Source organism: Oppia nitens, unplaced genomic scaffold (assembly GCF_028296485.1).
Source record: "Oppia nitens isolate AA-2021 unplaced genomic scaffold, nextdenovo-longstitch-racon4-pilon3 scaffold5_pilon_pilon_pilon, whole genome shotgun sequence".
In the NCBI taxonomy this organism is placed as follows: Eukaryota; Metazoa; Arthropoda; class Arachnida; order Sarcoptiformes; family Oppiidae; genus Oppia; species Oppia nitens.
The window spans coordinates 2,031,768-2,046,656 of NW_026533243.1; the positions used below are offsets into that span (position 1 = coordinate 2,031,768).

General features: G+C 22.6%; 3 protein-coding genes and 1 long non-coding RNA gene across 4 annotated transcripts; all 4 read right to left on the bottom strand.

Annotated features, from left to right (window-relative positions):
* Window positions 1-41: 41 nt before the first annotated feature.
* Window positions 42-707, bottom strand: LOC128961269 (copper transport protein ATOX1-like). Its single transcript, XM_054307487.1, has one exon. The coding sequence runs from the start codon at window positions 474-476 to the stop codon at window positions 246-248; it is 231 nt and encodes a 76-aa protein (XP_054163462.1). The 5' UTR covers window positions 477-707; the 3' UTR covers window positions 42-245.
* A 941-nt stretch (window positions 708-1,648) lies between these two features.
* LOC128961398 (uncharacterized) lies at window positions 1,649-2,507 on the bottom strand. Its single transcript, XM_054307633.1, has 3 exons — window positions 2,187-2,507; window positions 1,906-2,130; window positions 1,649-1,829 (listed from the first exon to the last, which is right to left on the bottom strand). The coding sequence occupies exons 1-3, from the start codon at window positions 2,427-2,429 to the stop codon at window positions 1,668-1,670; spliced, it is 630 nt and encodes a 209-aa protein (XP_054163608.1). The 5' UTR covers window positions 2,430-2,507; the 3' UTR covers window positions 1,649-1,667.
* A 96-nt stretch (window positions 2,508-2,603) lies between these two features.
* LOC128961417 (uncharacterized) lies at window positions 2,604-3,529 on the bottom strand. Its single transcript, XR_008484610.1, has 3 exons — window positions 3,465-3,529; window positions 2,695-3,021; window positions 2,604-2,615 (listed from the first exon to the last, which is right to left on the bottom strand). It is a non-coding gene; the product is annotated as an uncharacterized LOC128961417 (long non-coding RNA).
* A 3,157-nt stretch (window positions 3,530-6,686) lies between these two features.
* Window positions 6,687-12,278, bottom strand: LOC128961208 (calcitonin gene-related peptide type 1 receptor-like). The gene is made up of 7 exons (XM_054307420.1): window positions 12,215-12,278; window positions 11,849-12,087; window positions 9,695-9,813; window positions 9,474-9,597; window positions 7,260-7,686; window positions 6,983-7,122; window positions 6,687-6,911 (listed from the first exon to the last, which is right to left on the bottom strand). The coding sequence occupies exons 1-7, from the start codon at window positions 12,276-12,278 to the stop codon at window positions 6,744-6,746; spliced, it is 1,281 nt and encodes a 426-aa protein (XP_054163395.1). The 3' UTR covers window positions 6,687-6,743.
* Between the last annotated feature and the right edge of the window lie 2,611 nt (window positions 12,279-14,889).

The following is a 14,889-nucleotide window of genomic DNA, read 5'->3' on the forward strand; positions in this document are numbered from 1 at the left end:
AAAAAGTATATAAATATAAATAGACTCAATAGATGTATCAAATTAATTATCGGGCAATTAATTTAAGACAAAATAAAACAAATTTAAATTAACAAAAAAAATATGTTTAAATCAATTGAATAGTTAAGACTATAAATAAATTTAAACAATAAAAATAAAGATTCAAAATATAAATCACATTTTGATTTAGATATCAATTATTAAATAAAAATTAATAATCAATTGATTAGTTAGTTATCCATTGATTAGTCGACTCGGGTGACAGTTTTGCCAGACTTTTTGACGGCTTCGAGCACCTGATCGTCGGTAAACTGTTGGCCACTATTGTCGAGATGAACGACAACCGCTTGTGTGGCCACATCGGTGTCCACTTGTTTGAGTTGATCGCCGAACGCTTTGGTCAGACATCGTTTGACTGCATTAGCGCACGACTCGCAGGTCATCTCAACCTTAAATTTGTATGTCTTTACCGACATTTCTGGTGTTCTCGACGTCGATGATAATGAAGACACAATCAATCAGATGGTAAACAATACACGAAAACAGTTGACACCAAAAACACAATATGTTTTGAAAGACAATCAATTGATTGATATTTCAAATGATTTTTTTATATCAACTAAAAAGCAAAAAGTCATTCAAAAATGTTTTTCAATTCAATAACACATTTATGTGTCGAGTGTTTATTGCTATCAGTTGTCACTAATCACACACTAATAGCGTTACATTTGCTAACATTTTTCTAAACCCTATGTGTTATATGTATTGTATAAATACATTGATTGTTTAGACTGACTATTGAAAACCAAACGTTACGTTATAATAAATTTAATATATTTATCGCTTTATATTTTAATTAAAATTTAGTGATATTAACGCTAAAAATATAGAGATATTATACTAATTTTTAGTGATTTCTAGCGATAGTAATATCATATGTATTATAATTGAACTCAACTTTAAATGTTAGGCACACGTTATCGCAAACATATTTGAAACATATATTTGTTAATATATATCATATATATATTAATTAATTGCATTTTTATAAATAACATTTTTTTTGCTGATAAATAATGTACAAAAAATATGCCAAACAATTAAATCAATTATTTGAATTAGCAAATTACAAACATTTACTATTATTATTATAAAATACAAAAATACAAATATCAAAAACAGTATTAATAACAACCAGTTGAGAATGCTAGAAAGCATTTCCAAACGAGATCCAAATTAAATTAAAATGATTAAGTAAACAAAATAATTAAAAAATCAATTAACAGATTAATAATTAGTATTGTATTATATGATATATAACACAAAAAATAGTAATTACCGTAAATTTTTTTGATAAATATATTGAAGTTTCATAAAATTAAATTTAAAAAATTGAAAATAACTTTTTTTAGAAATAGCAAAAATAGAAATATTAGTTAAAGAAACTCGACTAACAATATTTATGTAGTTTTAAATAAATTATAAAGTGTTTCAATAAATAAATAAAATTAATGTTTTAAACATTACATATTAATAAATATTAATAAAAACAAATGAAAAATAGTTATAAATATCAAGAAAACAATTGAGAAACACATTGAGAAAACAATTTTTTTTGAAAAGTGAAATAAAAACAAATGTTTGCGATTAAAGAAATTGACGATAAGTTAAACACTAGTCGAACGACGTTTAAGTTCGGGAACCGATGACTTTGTTGTCTTTGGTTGACTTGAGATGCTATTGGGATCAGATGTGGTCATTGAAGACACTTTCATATTCCACTGAAGATTTGAGTCAATACGTCCAATCATATTACTGTTTGATGTCGACTATACAGTAGTTGTCATTTAGAAACAATTGTTTTGTTAATAATATTACAAAAATATTTGTAAAATGCAAACAAACCTCAATTCGTTTTAGATTTTTCTCTTGAGGTTTTGGGGTTTTAAACCATCGATTGTATATATATAAGGAAATAATTGTAATAATAATGACTCCAAATATGATAACAATCATCAAAATCAAACTCAAAGCAAGAATAATGTTAGTGTTGTCCGGTGTAGTCGTAGTGTTGTCTTCATTGCTATCAAAACAATGAGAAGCAATGGACTGGAGATTACTTTCGGAGCACTAAAAGAGCAATAAATTGAATTGAATTACAATTTATTAATCAATATATTACTGACCGAAGTATTTAATTGTTGTTTGCCATCAATTGTACAGAATTTTGGTTTTCCCGACACATTGAATACCAATAGATATTGTCTGATATCATTGAAGTCAGTCATACCATTGATAATCATATCTGAATTATTCATGTTTTTCAAGTCTTCAATAAATGTTGGAACTGAACAGTCATCACATTCTTCGTAATTCATATTTCGAAAATCAAAGAATTTATGACTTTTATTCATTTGATTATAAATCATGACTTTTCCCGCATTACTCCCATTCAAACTAGTATTAAATATAAAACTATTGTATGGATCGATATGAATGCTATCATTAGTTGTTTTAGTTCGACTACAACTTTCAGCTGAATTTCTTTTAAACTTTTTTAATATATTTTTAATACACAGAAAACATTTTAATATGCAGTCATTTGTCGTCGATTTCTAATTAAATAAATAACATTTATATAGTCGTTAAATATCTATACATTTTGTTAAAAAATAAATTATAGTGTTTTCATACATTTGTTACAACACTGCAATGATAACTGTTAATATTACTATTTTTTACTTCAACCACAGCTGTAAATCTAATGATTGCATTTGAATCCAATTCATTGATAATATTTGTATTGAATTCAATTGTATTGTTATTCAATACAAATTCCCACTCTTTATGCTTATTATACATCATTAGCCGATTATTGTCGAGATTTCTATAAACACCAACGCCTTCATATGTACCGTTAGATCCAAATAATTGACACTCATTTCTATCAGTACTGACACTCAATACAAATAGTGATATTAAAAGACAAATGTAGTAAAAGATAACTGAACTCATTGTCATCTGAAATATAGATCAATAGAAATAAATGAATATTTTTCTATTAATATTTAAACCAATCATTTATCGCGCGCTTATAATAATTAGAAAATATTAACAATTAACAGATTAGTAATTTATAATTTGTATTTTATTATACAGTTTATGCCACTTACAAGTTTAAATTTGAGTAATCTTATGTAATGCTTTAGCAAGGTACCAATATATAACTTGCCTAATATAATGTAACTGTATACTAAATTACCTTGCTTAGCGTAAAGTTAACTATACACCATATTACTCAAATTTAAACTTTTAATTGGCATTATCTGTATGATATATAAGACAAAAAATAACTAATAAATAAAGTTTTATATAATTTTATGAACAAAATATATAAAAATGTTAGCAATTAATATTTTTTGATAACTATAGTAGAGTTTTATAAAATTATATTTTTTACTTACCGGTTATTCAAACTTTGCGCTTAATTAATGAGATAACTATTATTGAACCTTTGGATGTCCTATTAGATCATGCATTGTCAGCCAGGTCTCCAAATTTATTGATGTTTTAAAGGGAACGTCGATAATATACATAATAATAATTAAATTAACATATTTATAATTATAATTATCATAAACTAATTTAAACAATATATTTTAATATTACAAAACATGATAATAATATAAAATTAAAGATAATGAAGGGCTAAGCCTACATATAAAGTTATAATAATTATTGTAATATTATATGTAATATTTTTAATATAAATGTTTTTAAATATAAATGTTTGTATATATCATTTCCTGCAAAAGTTCTTCTATTATCGCATGTATTATATATATACGAATGATATCATATACTTATATATTATTATGTTTTGTATTAATGTTAACTATTAATTTTTTAGATGATATTAAAAATCAATGATATAATATAAATTAATAATAAATCTATTTTATATGTTATCCCTACAATAGATTTAACAATTAATAACACAATAAAACCGGTATATAATGAAAGACCCACTTGTGAACAGATCAGTGAACAGTACAATCAATATCCTATTAATACCACAGTTGTTACAATTGATACCAAGTTTGAAGAAAAATTATAAAAAAATAAAATTCAAAGAATGGGAATTCCGTATAAAGGACAGGCATTATGAACCAGAATTTTGGAAAGTTTTCTATACGTTTGTAATAATTAAAATACACAAAATTTTATTTATTCAATATTAATTATATTTTTAATTGTATATGAAATTTAATCATTATTAAATATTGATTTTATATTTATATTTTATAAATGCCAAAAACATATTTATAATTTGCTAATACTGTGTATTAATAAATTAAATTTTTATTAACAGTCATTATCATGTGATTTTTAAATGATCATGTTACGTTTATAATGTACTAGTATCATTCTAGGATATACTATAATTTATCTTATTTATAATTATAATATAACAGAAACCAAAAAAATATTTTCTAAAATAAATTACTTTATACAATTAATTTTATTTAAAAAATATTAAATTATAAATATTTTTATATAAATTTATATAAATCAATTTAAATGATACTTTCAATAATATTTAAAAAATTAATGTTTATTTTTTGTAATATATATATATATATAATATACTGTAAATATATAAAATTAATACTTTAATATATTTGATGTTAACAATTGATGAGTTTTTAAAAACTATAAAATTAATAAAATATAATGATTTTTGAAAAAGTATTAGGCTTTAGATTTATTACGGGAATCGTTATGTAAAGCTATGACAGATTTTGACATTTGTTTGTTAGAAATATCTTTATTGATGGGATTCTTAGGTGAGGTCTTATTTTTGATGGTTCTGCTCGACTGTGGCGGTGATGACCAGAGATCATACTGTTTGGGTTCATTGAGAAAACCGCAAAAACAAAACATAAGTACAACAATAAGGAAAATGCAATTATATGATACAAAACCCAATATGAGAGCTAATATCTCCCATAAAAGTTCATTCATATCGAGAGCAGACTCTTTTAAAACAATATTAATAATAATAGAGAACAGGGAGATGAGTGCCAGTAGTATAGTTAATACTATAAAAATCCATTTGATTAACCAAATAATACCAATACCTCTGTATCTGCTATACAATGTCTTAATGCATGACTGATATACGGAAACTATAATTATGACGAAAACCAAACCAATGAATGATCCAATGAATCCCGAGTACAGTATATTTAAACTATTATTTGATGAATGTTTTTGCAATAAATCGTAACCAAAATTAACGGCACAGAGAAGGAAATGTATGCCAATCGTACAGAAGAAACAGATCTCAACAATATTGAGATAAAAAGATGGCTTAATATCTGATTGGATCTGTCCGTTATAATTGCACAGAAATGTCTGAGTCATTGGTGCGGCACCGCGTGGTAGACGTCGGATATATTTGTGAATACGTGATATATATGTGTCTTTAGAGATGACATCAATAATCTCAATGCGGGTCACATATAGTTCACCTTCCGATTCGTGTGATATGTCCAGACAGCTGATGGTGGCATTGAATGGTGTTATTGTTTGTAACAGAAAGACCAATACTTTTTCTTTTGGTCGGTTGTCATCGCGAACTTCATCCCTGTGCGCATTGGCCACCAGTTTCGGTGGGATATCGATTGACAAAATGTTTGTTTGATTTTGGTTTAACAGTTTAAGTCTAATGGTTGTACCGAAGAAAAACTTTTTGCGATTTTTGCCGTAAAACAGTTTGAAAAGATATACTTTGGTTGCCGTCAAACTGTAACAGTTGTGGTGAATGATATACAGGGAATCGTACGACCGGTTCAATGGACGGTAACGACTGAGATATACGTAAGAGAGGACACCAAAGATTAACCAAATGATGACAATAATTATTATATAGAAATATAATTCACGAAATTTTTTTCCTAATAATTCATTCATTACATCCATTTTTTGTGACCACAATATGAAAACTATATAATTAATTTTATGTTCAAAATTAAACAGTTTTTGTTTATTATTAATATTAATTAATTTATTATCATTATCTGAAAATCAAAATATTTTATATTACGACTATTATTACAACAATATAAAAACGTGAATTTATATTATAAATTACATGAAATTGAATAATATAATTATTGATAATATAATTACATGTATTTTACTGTATATGTATTATATAATGTATTAGATGTATTAAGTGATAAGTTTATTAAATACTGTATATTCAAAATATATATAGATATTGAAAAAAATAACAAAACATGATAATGATATTTTAATATATGATCAAATAAATTGTTTTATCAATGTTTTATGAAATAAAAAATACTTATTAAAATAAAACACATACATTAGTCATATAGTGTCACACAATCAGATAGTCTATCAAACCTAATAAACTATAACATCACCAATAAATTATGTAAGAATAGATTAGGTGATAGTTTGAAAAAATTTGTTCAATTAAATTATGCCGGGATTGAAAAAAAACCCACATTTGTAATGAAAACAAAAGTCAATCAAGTTTTACAAAAAAAATAACTAAATATTATAGAGGAATATCACAGAATTTATACATTTGAATTGTAATTTAAATAATAATAATAATGAGATTGGAATTTATAAAACAAATAAATTCGAGTATCTATTATATTAAAATATAATATATTTGTTTTGAGATGAGATGAGAGGTATGTTTTTTAGTTAATGGGTTGATTGTAAAACAGAGGACACAACACCTTATCCTTAGCCAATGTCATCGAAGTGGACGATGCGCTGCTCTGTCGCCTCTTTTTACTACTACTATAGAGACCAAAGTTATGGCTAATCCGTCTTCGAGACCAAGCGCTGTTCAGAGCTGCTCTCACCTGAAACACATAGAGTTAGTCAAACAAATGTTATAATATATGATAATTTTTAATTGTTTGATAAACAATACCTCATGGTTTGTAAAACAATACAAAATTGTAACTGTAATTCCTTGAACTGATTGTATTAAACCATTGATAATAATATAAAAACTTTCGAGATATAAGTTAAATGTCGATGGATTTATACAAAACAACAAATGTTGAATACCTTTTAATAAAATTGATAAAAATTAATTGGTGTTTACTTGGATATTAAGTTATGTAAAATATATATTTTTAAAAATTTTCTAATGATTATAATTTTTATAATAATAATAATAATAAAACTAATGTTTAATACGATACCTAATAATGGTATCAACAGTGCGGTTGCTTTAATTGTTTTTGATGTTACTTTATCTCTGTTGTTGTCGTGTTTGAGTTTGACAAACAATATGCGAATTATATTAATTAGAAAACCAGTGTTTATGACCAACAGTGCCAACATAGGACCGGTAACTATAAATATAGTCTTACTTTTACCGTATCCCTGCCAACACTGATGGGATTCAAAATCTAATGCAAACTCTAAAACCATAGCCCAAAGCAGTACACTTAAGGCTGGAAATATCCAACCAATTATGTAATAGATAGCCAATGAAGAGTTTGTATTGCTTTTGAATGGAGAAACATAAAGACGAGTGTGTAGTAGGAGTCCCTCATTGAACATCCATAGTATGGTTGCCATCAATGAATAAATATTCAAAGCCTTTAAGCTTTTACACAACCAGTCCTACAATAGACATACAGTATAAACATATGAAAAACCCATATATAAGATAACTAAATATAAATAAAAAATATTTTGAAAAAACTTTCATTTAATTTCTAAGAATTCACTAATAAAAATAAAAATTTTATTTTCAGTTTATAATATAAATATTAGATTATTTTGAAACATTTTTATGTTAAAACCTACTTTTTTATATCATTAAATTAACGTAAATTCCTAACAACTATAAAATTTCTTATTTTAAATTATTAAATATGAAAGTTATTTATAGAATCATAAAATCATAAAAAATTATGTAATTCAAAATAATTGTTTAGTTTTCAAATATTATGTTGTTTACTACATATTGATTTTTTCATATTTCATATAAAATCATTCAAAGTATATACAGTATGAAAACAAATTGTATTACTAAAATTATTTTTATATTTATTTATAAACTTTATAATCATGATTTATGTAGTCAATCTGTCTAGTAATTTATTATTCAATAGGTCATATATATATATATATATATATATATATATATATATATATATTACTTAAATAGATTATTTGAATTAAAAAATTATTATAAAACCTTTATTAGTTATAATTTTGTTTTGAAAACTATTAGGAAAACTATAATAATAAATGAAGACATTGACATTGAAGTTTGCATTATTTTAACAAAAAAAATCAAATTAACTTCAAACTAATTTTATAAATTGACTTTTTTCATAAAACTTACTAAAATAAAAAATTCTAAAAACAACAACAAAAAACTTACAAAATTTTGTATCATTTATCAAAAGTTTTGTTGTACTGACTTTTACTTTATAATTGAATTGCCGTTCAATAGTGTGCATTAAGTGACAGTGCTTTTTCTAATTTTATCATTTTTCCTAAACTTTAACTTAACATTAATTTAATTAACTTTTATGACAGATTCATATACATTACATTACTTTTATATATAAACTATACATTAAGTGAATAAAGAGTGAAAACTGGTGTGAAATCCTTGAGATTTTAAATTGATTTGGTTTACAATTTAATATTGAGTTAAACACAACAAACACATACCAATACTATGAAAATGACAGATATGTTTGAATATATGGCAAATTTTAAGATACAAAACATACTTTATCTTAATTTGAATAAATATTTAAGTTTATATCAAACAAAAATTACTGATACATAATAATTCTTGCAATATAATTATAATTAAAACTTATTTATAATTAATAAGATTTTCTTCTAAATAAATTTTAGTTTTGTTTGTCATGTTTTTAGTTTTATGATTATGTAAAACAATCTATTATATTATGAAACAATTATGAAATTAAAAAATACATTATAATCATAATAGAATACTAGAATGTATTATGATATAAACAAAAATAAGATTATATATTAATAGTAATTTTATGATTCAATATTCAATAATTATATCAATAGCTACATTATAGAGACAAAAATAATATATTGTAATATATAATATGTTAAGCAATAAATGTCAATCATCTGTTTGCTGATGAATGACTTTTATATGATATATGAATTGCCATCATTTACAATATAAATATAATCAATATAAACTTATATATAATATTTAGTAATACAGTGAGTGTTAGAGTATAGACCCGTGTGAATGAAAACTTATAATAGTGTCATTAGTGAACAACTATTTTTAGATATAATTTAAATAAACATACTTTCAATCATTGCAAGTTCACACACACACACACACACACACAACATTTATTTAAACAATTAAATTAATTTTTAAAATTTAAACTTACAATTTGAGGTAACGAAGCGTTGTCGACTACCACCGGTGACGACATTACAATCAATAGACAACAATTCATCAATAGTGCTATACATAAGTTTTTATGGACACGGATTCGGGTGCATTGTATGGATCTATTTATATTTTGATATAATCAAATAGACATTATTAGATTAATTATGATTGGTTATAAATAATTAATATTTATTTGTAGTATTTTAAGAAACTTACTTAAAACATGTAAATATGATGAGCGCGATTACTAGTGCCACTAACGAGCACAGGGAACAGGTCAGCACTATATAGTTAAGCACTTGTTTTATGGATGACAATCGGGATATGTTTTCATCCTATAATTAAGATAATTAAAAGTAAATATTATATAGTATTATAAAATAATTACATCTATTTTAACAGCTTTATCATGTAATGTCAATTAACAACAAATTTTGTTGTTGTTTATCATATCAAATAGTTTTATTAGTTTATCAATTAGTGTCAAATTACATATTTCGCATGAAATATATTATTATCAGTAAAGATTAAATTAATTTTAAGTTTAATTAATCAATTATATTTGATTAAATGAAACTATGTTTATTGACAAATGTTTGTTAATTTTGTAATTTTAATAATTAATAGTCTATTGTCGTTTACAGGATATGATAATTGATCAATAAATCAATAAATTATAATAATTTAATTATAATATAATATTAATATTCCTCAAATAATATTTAACCATAATTTAATCGTTATTAGTCTACTTAAAATAGATGAAAACAAAATCTATTTCTCAATCATGAATTCAATAATTATAAATAATAGTAATTTATAGTAATAATTAAATAAATTTTTATTAATGTTATAATTTTTTTGTACTGTAATTAGTAATATCATACAAATTAAATGTGATTTAATTATAACACAGAAATACTATTTTTAGAATTTATTTATTTGATTCATAAGAATAGACAAAAATCAGTGACACTCTTGTCTTTAGGAATGTATAGTAAAACAAAAATAATAAATACATAAAAATTGTTAATAAAAAGCCATTATCTATAATACTGGCAATAATAAGAATATTCTGAATTAACATTAATTTTATGTCAATTCATTTAATGATTATATTTTTAGTTATCCCAGAAAAAAACTTTCTTATATATTATATATGTTGAGTCATTTAATTAAGCAATTTTATTATTAATTATTTTTGAAGTCTATTTAAAAATGATTTATTGATACATAAGTTTTAAATACAAATTTAATAATATTTTTATGTTAATACTATGTAATGTAATTATTGTTAATAATATAAGAATACTAAAAAATATATTTTCTGAGTTAAATAATAAATTTATTATTAATAAAAACTTATTTAAAATGACAATATTATATTTAAAATATTCAAATGAATAATTACCGGCAATTAGTTAATATTTTTTTTTTAAATTCCAAACAGTATTAATTATTTTAGACATTGACATTGAGCATACAATTGAATGAAACTTAAATTCAAATTTAAATTATATAATTATAGTTGTTTATAATAATATACGTTTTGTTAACATTTTGACTAATTGTTAATCAGTTAAAAATAATAGTTTTGTAGACAACTTTTAAGTGATGCTTATAATAAAGAGATAGATTTCTATGGTATAGTCTAACATAATACAGTATTTTATCAATTTTAAGTAATATAAATGTTTTGTCAATTGCTTATTTAAAGTAAGGCTCAATAACAACAAACATATTTATAATAATTAAGTATAAAATAAGATATAACTTAAGATTTAAACTAAGATTTAAAAATAACTAACAAAACTATATATTAATTTTATAAAAATAATATATTTTTCGTATCAAACGTGCAGGAAATTATAATTATATTTTCAAAACTAATATAATAATAAAATTTGTATTTTTAGAAAATATTAATATTACAATAACAGTCATAAAATAAAAGTAAAATAAATAAAAATTTAAATAATACTCAAAAATGACATATACTTTAATTATTTTTGTGATATGAATTTTAATTATTAAAATTTTAAGTCTAAAAATAAATACAGAAATGTTTAATTAAAAAACTTTCCTGTTTTTTGAAGCCAAGTTTTTTTTGCAAATAAATCAACAATATATTATGATATAACTATTATTATTATAAAATCGATGCTTTAATAATTTATTTAAATTAAGACACAACGAGAATATTCAAGGATTTAACAAAAAATAAATAATTATATTATAATTATTGTAAATTTTTAATATGAATATTGACTTTCAATATTTTTTTTAAAGGTCATATCATAATTAAATAATACTAATAATATTATTAACTGTAAATGTAATACAGTATTCAAAAAGTTATCATTAACTGACCTGAAGTGCCAAAAGTGTGAGACACTCGGTATAGTTGGTCCAACTGTTCCAATCCCAGTGTCCACTGTCTGAACACTTGCGATAAGCAAAGTATTTCATATAGTCATCAGTGGAGTAATGCTGGAAGTGTTCGATAGCGGCGGCAAATATGTCACTACATTTCATTTGGACAGTAGTGTTGGGAACAGTCGGTGGCCAACAGTATACTCCATCCCAAACGGAACCACAATTTGCCGTTTCTTATAATAAACAAACAAAAAAATGTGTTTCATATTATTGTTTAAATACTTATTAGATAATTAATAGAATATAATTAGTTTAATCAATAAATCAAAAAATCAAAATATTGTATAAATATTAACTTACGATTAATATTTTGATAAAAAGATGTGTTAAACTTATTTTGACAGTTAATGATCTCTTCATCCATTTGAGACTAACTTTCAATAGTTATAAAAAACATATATAAAACCAATGATAATAAATAAACCAATACTTTTTTTGTAATGATGATACAAATAATGAAAATTTTATGTTAATTTAAACACTTGTAGTTATATTTAAAAAAAAACAATTTTCTTAAAACATATTAAAAGTAATAATAACACAAAACGATATTTAAATTGTCAAATAAATCTTTTTTAATGTGACTTTTATCAAACATTAAAAAAATTAAATTATAGATACACACAATATCATACAATATTATCTTGAAATTAAAAAACAAATTATATGACAATAATATAAATAATAAAAAAAATTAAAGTCAGTCAAAGAAAGTGTCGATCAAATGACTAAATACTTAAATAATTGATATATATATATATACAGTATATATATATATGTAATATTGTTGTATTTAATATATAATACACACATATATATAGTGATATATTGTGAGCAAAAGCAATCCAACAAAACAAATGATAAAAATTGTTGGCATTAGTGTTGACAACGATCTTCAATATGACTGTCCTTGGAGTTCATACTTTAGGATTTACTTCGAGAAAAATAATAATATATTTTTCATATAATTATGATTTTTGGTTTTATTTCTGATTTTTATTATATAATTTTATTTACTAACAATTATTGTATAAATAATTAATTTTTACTTTATATATACCGTATAAACTTTGGATGACTTAGAAAAAGAGAGAAAACACAGATACAATCAATACCTATACAAATGAGAATCACTTAATAAACTATAGTTAAAACAAACAGTGAAACAAAACACACACTTATAGTCTTTACAAAAACTCTTTTTGTGCGCAAACTTATTATAAAATTGAATGCAATCACAAATACATATTAATATTATAAGTTATATTTGATATAATATAAATTATTATTTACATTATAAAGAATTGAATAGTATATATATATATATATATATATATATATATAGAGAGAGAGAGAGAGAGAGAGAGAGAGTATAAATTTAAAGACATTATTAGAATTAGAGATAAACATATTAACTAATTTTCTTATGTAATCTAATGATATTGTTTGACAATCAGTAATTATATTTAGTTTATTTGAAAAAAGTTAATGATATTTGTGTGTATGCTTTCAAGTCAAACAAAAAATTGTTATTAAAGATTTAGTCAATAAATAATAATCATATTTATGTTTACAGTACAAATAAGAATAATATATATTTAATAAATATATTATTATTAATAAAAGTATTGCTTAAATTAATAAAAAATAAAGTGTTATTAGCAGTTATTGAAAATAAAAGTCAATGAATGCATTTTGAAGATTTTAGGCAGAATTTTGCACTCAATATAATATAATATTATATTTATATAATAAATATTTTTCGGTACTTAAAGACATACAGATATTATTTAAGTGAAAAAACTATTATTTGTTTGAAAAAATGACAACTAATTTTTAATATGGCTTTATTTAAATAATTTGTTTGTTTTATTAATAGCTAATAGACTTATACATATCAATATATTATTAAAATTTCTACTAATGCTGTTTGAATTGCTGGTTGAAAGTTGATTATATTTTTTCAATGGCAATGAATCAGTATTTCTTGTAATAAACCCTTCATAATGTAATTTTCATTTAAAACATTTAATTTATTTTTTTAAAAATAAGTGCCATTTCATTGCATTTTAAGTTTATAAATGTTTTATGACTTTGTATTAGTTCTTTTGACTTTTTTAAATAATAATATTAAATTTTTTAAACTTTCTCTCTCTCTCTTTCTTTCTTTCTTTCTTTCTTTTACTATCAATAAGTGATTTACCAGAAAACAAACAGAAAAAATATTGAACTTATTTTATTAAATATATTTGTTTTTAAAAGGAATCTCCGATTACATTGACTTTTATGGTTTAAAAATCTTAAATATTTGATCCTCAATAGCACTCTATTGTCTGTATATGTGTTTTTAGTTATATAAATAAAACAATATTGTAGTAAATATAATTACGTGTATTACACATTATTGAATCAATAATATAAAGTAATAATAATAATAATTATTATTACTTTATATTAAAGGGGAAGAATATGTTGTTAAATATATCGATAATATTATTGGTAAAACATTTTGCCATTATATTTATATATGTTAAAAATACAACTAAGCTGTTTAACATTGCAATGGGATTATGGTATGGAGTGATAGTTAAGCCCTACAATAATCCCTACACATAGCAATTGTATGACAATGATTATACAACTTAAATATTGTATAACACAATTACATTATAAAATATATGCCACTGTTTAGTATAAAATAACTTAAAATGATTACCAAATCATGAGACAAACTATTATTAATATTGAGGACTAATGGAGACATAACGTTATCATCATTTGGTTATATTATTTGTCTAAAAATAGACAAAATATTAAAACCTTTACGGTATGTAATATAAAAAAACATATATTTATAAGTTTTATTTAAAGCTCTGTTAAGATCCGGGATAACACACATAACATAAAGATAACAAAATATGTATTTTCAATTTTTTAGTCTAGTATTTTAAGTTTGCATTAAATTAACATCAAAT

Bases quoted from the DNA above. Each gene is read 5' to 3' on its own strand.
- LOC128961269 (XM_054307487.1), bottom strand. From the start codon at position 476: ATGTCGGTAAAGACATACAAATTTAAGGTTGAGATGACCTGCGAGTCG.
- LOC128961398 (XM_054307633.1), bottom strand. From the start codon at position 2,429: ATGATTTATAATCAAATGAATAAAAGTCATAAATTCTTTGATTTTCGA. The intron at 2,131-2,186 runs GTCAGTAATATA...TTGCTCTTTTAG, and splicing joins AACAACAATTAAATACTTCG to TGCTCCGAAAGTAATCTCCA. The intron at 1,830-1,905 runs GTTTGTTTGCAT...ACTACTGTATAG, and splicing joins AAAATCTAAAACGAATTGAG to TCGACATCAAACAGTAATAT.
- LOC128961208 (XM_054307420.1), bottom strand. From the start codon at position 12,278: ATGGATGAAGAGATCATTAACTGTCAAAATAAGTTTAACACATCTTTT. The intron at 9,598-9,694 runs GTAAGTTTCTTA...AAATATAAATAG, and splicing joins ATCATATTTACATGTTTTAA to ATCCATACAATGCACCCGAA. The intron at 7,687-9,473 runs GTAAGTTTAAAT...TGTCTATTGTAG, and splicing joins ACGCTTCGTTACCTCAAATT to GACTGGTTGTGTAAAAGCTT.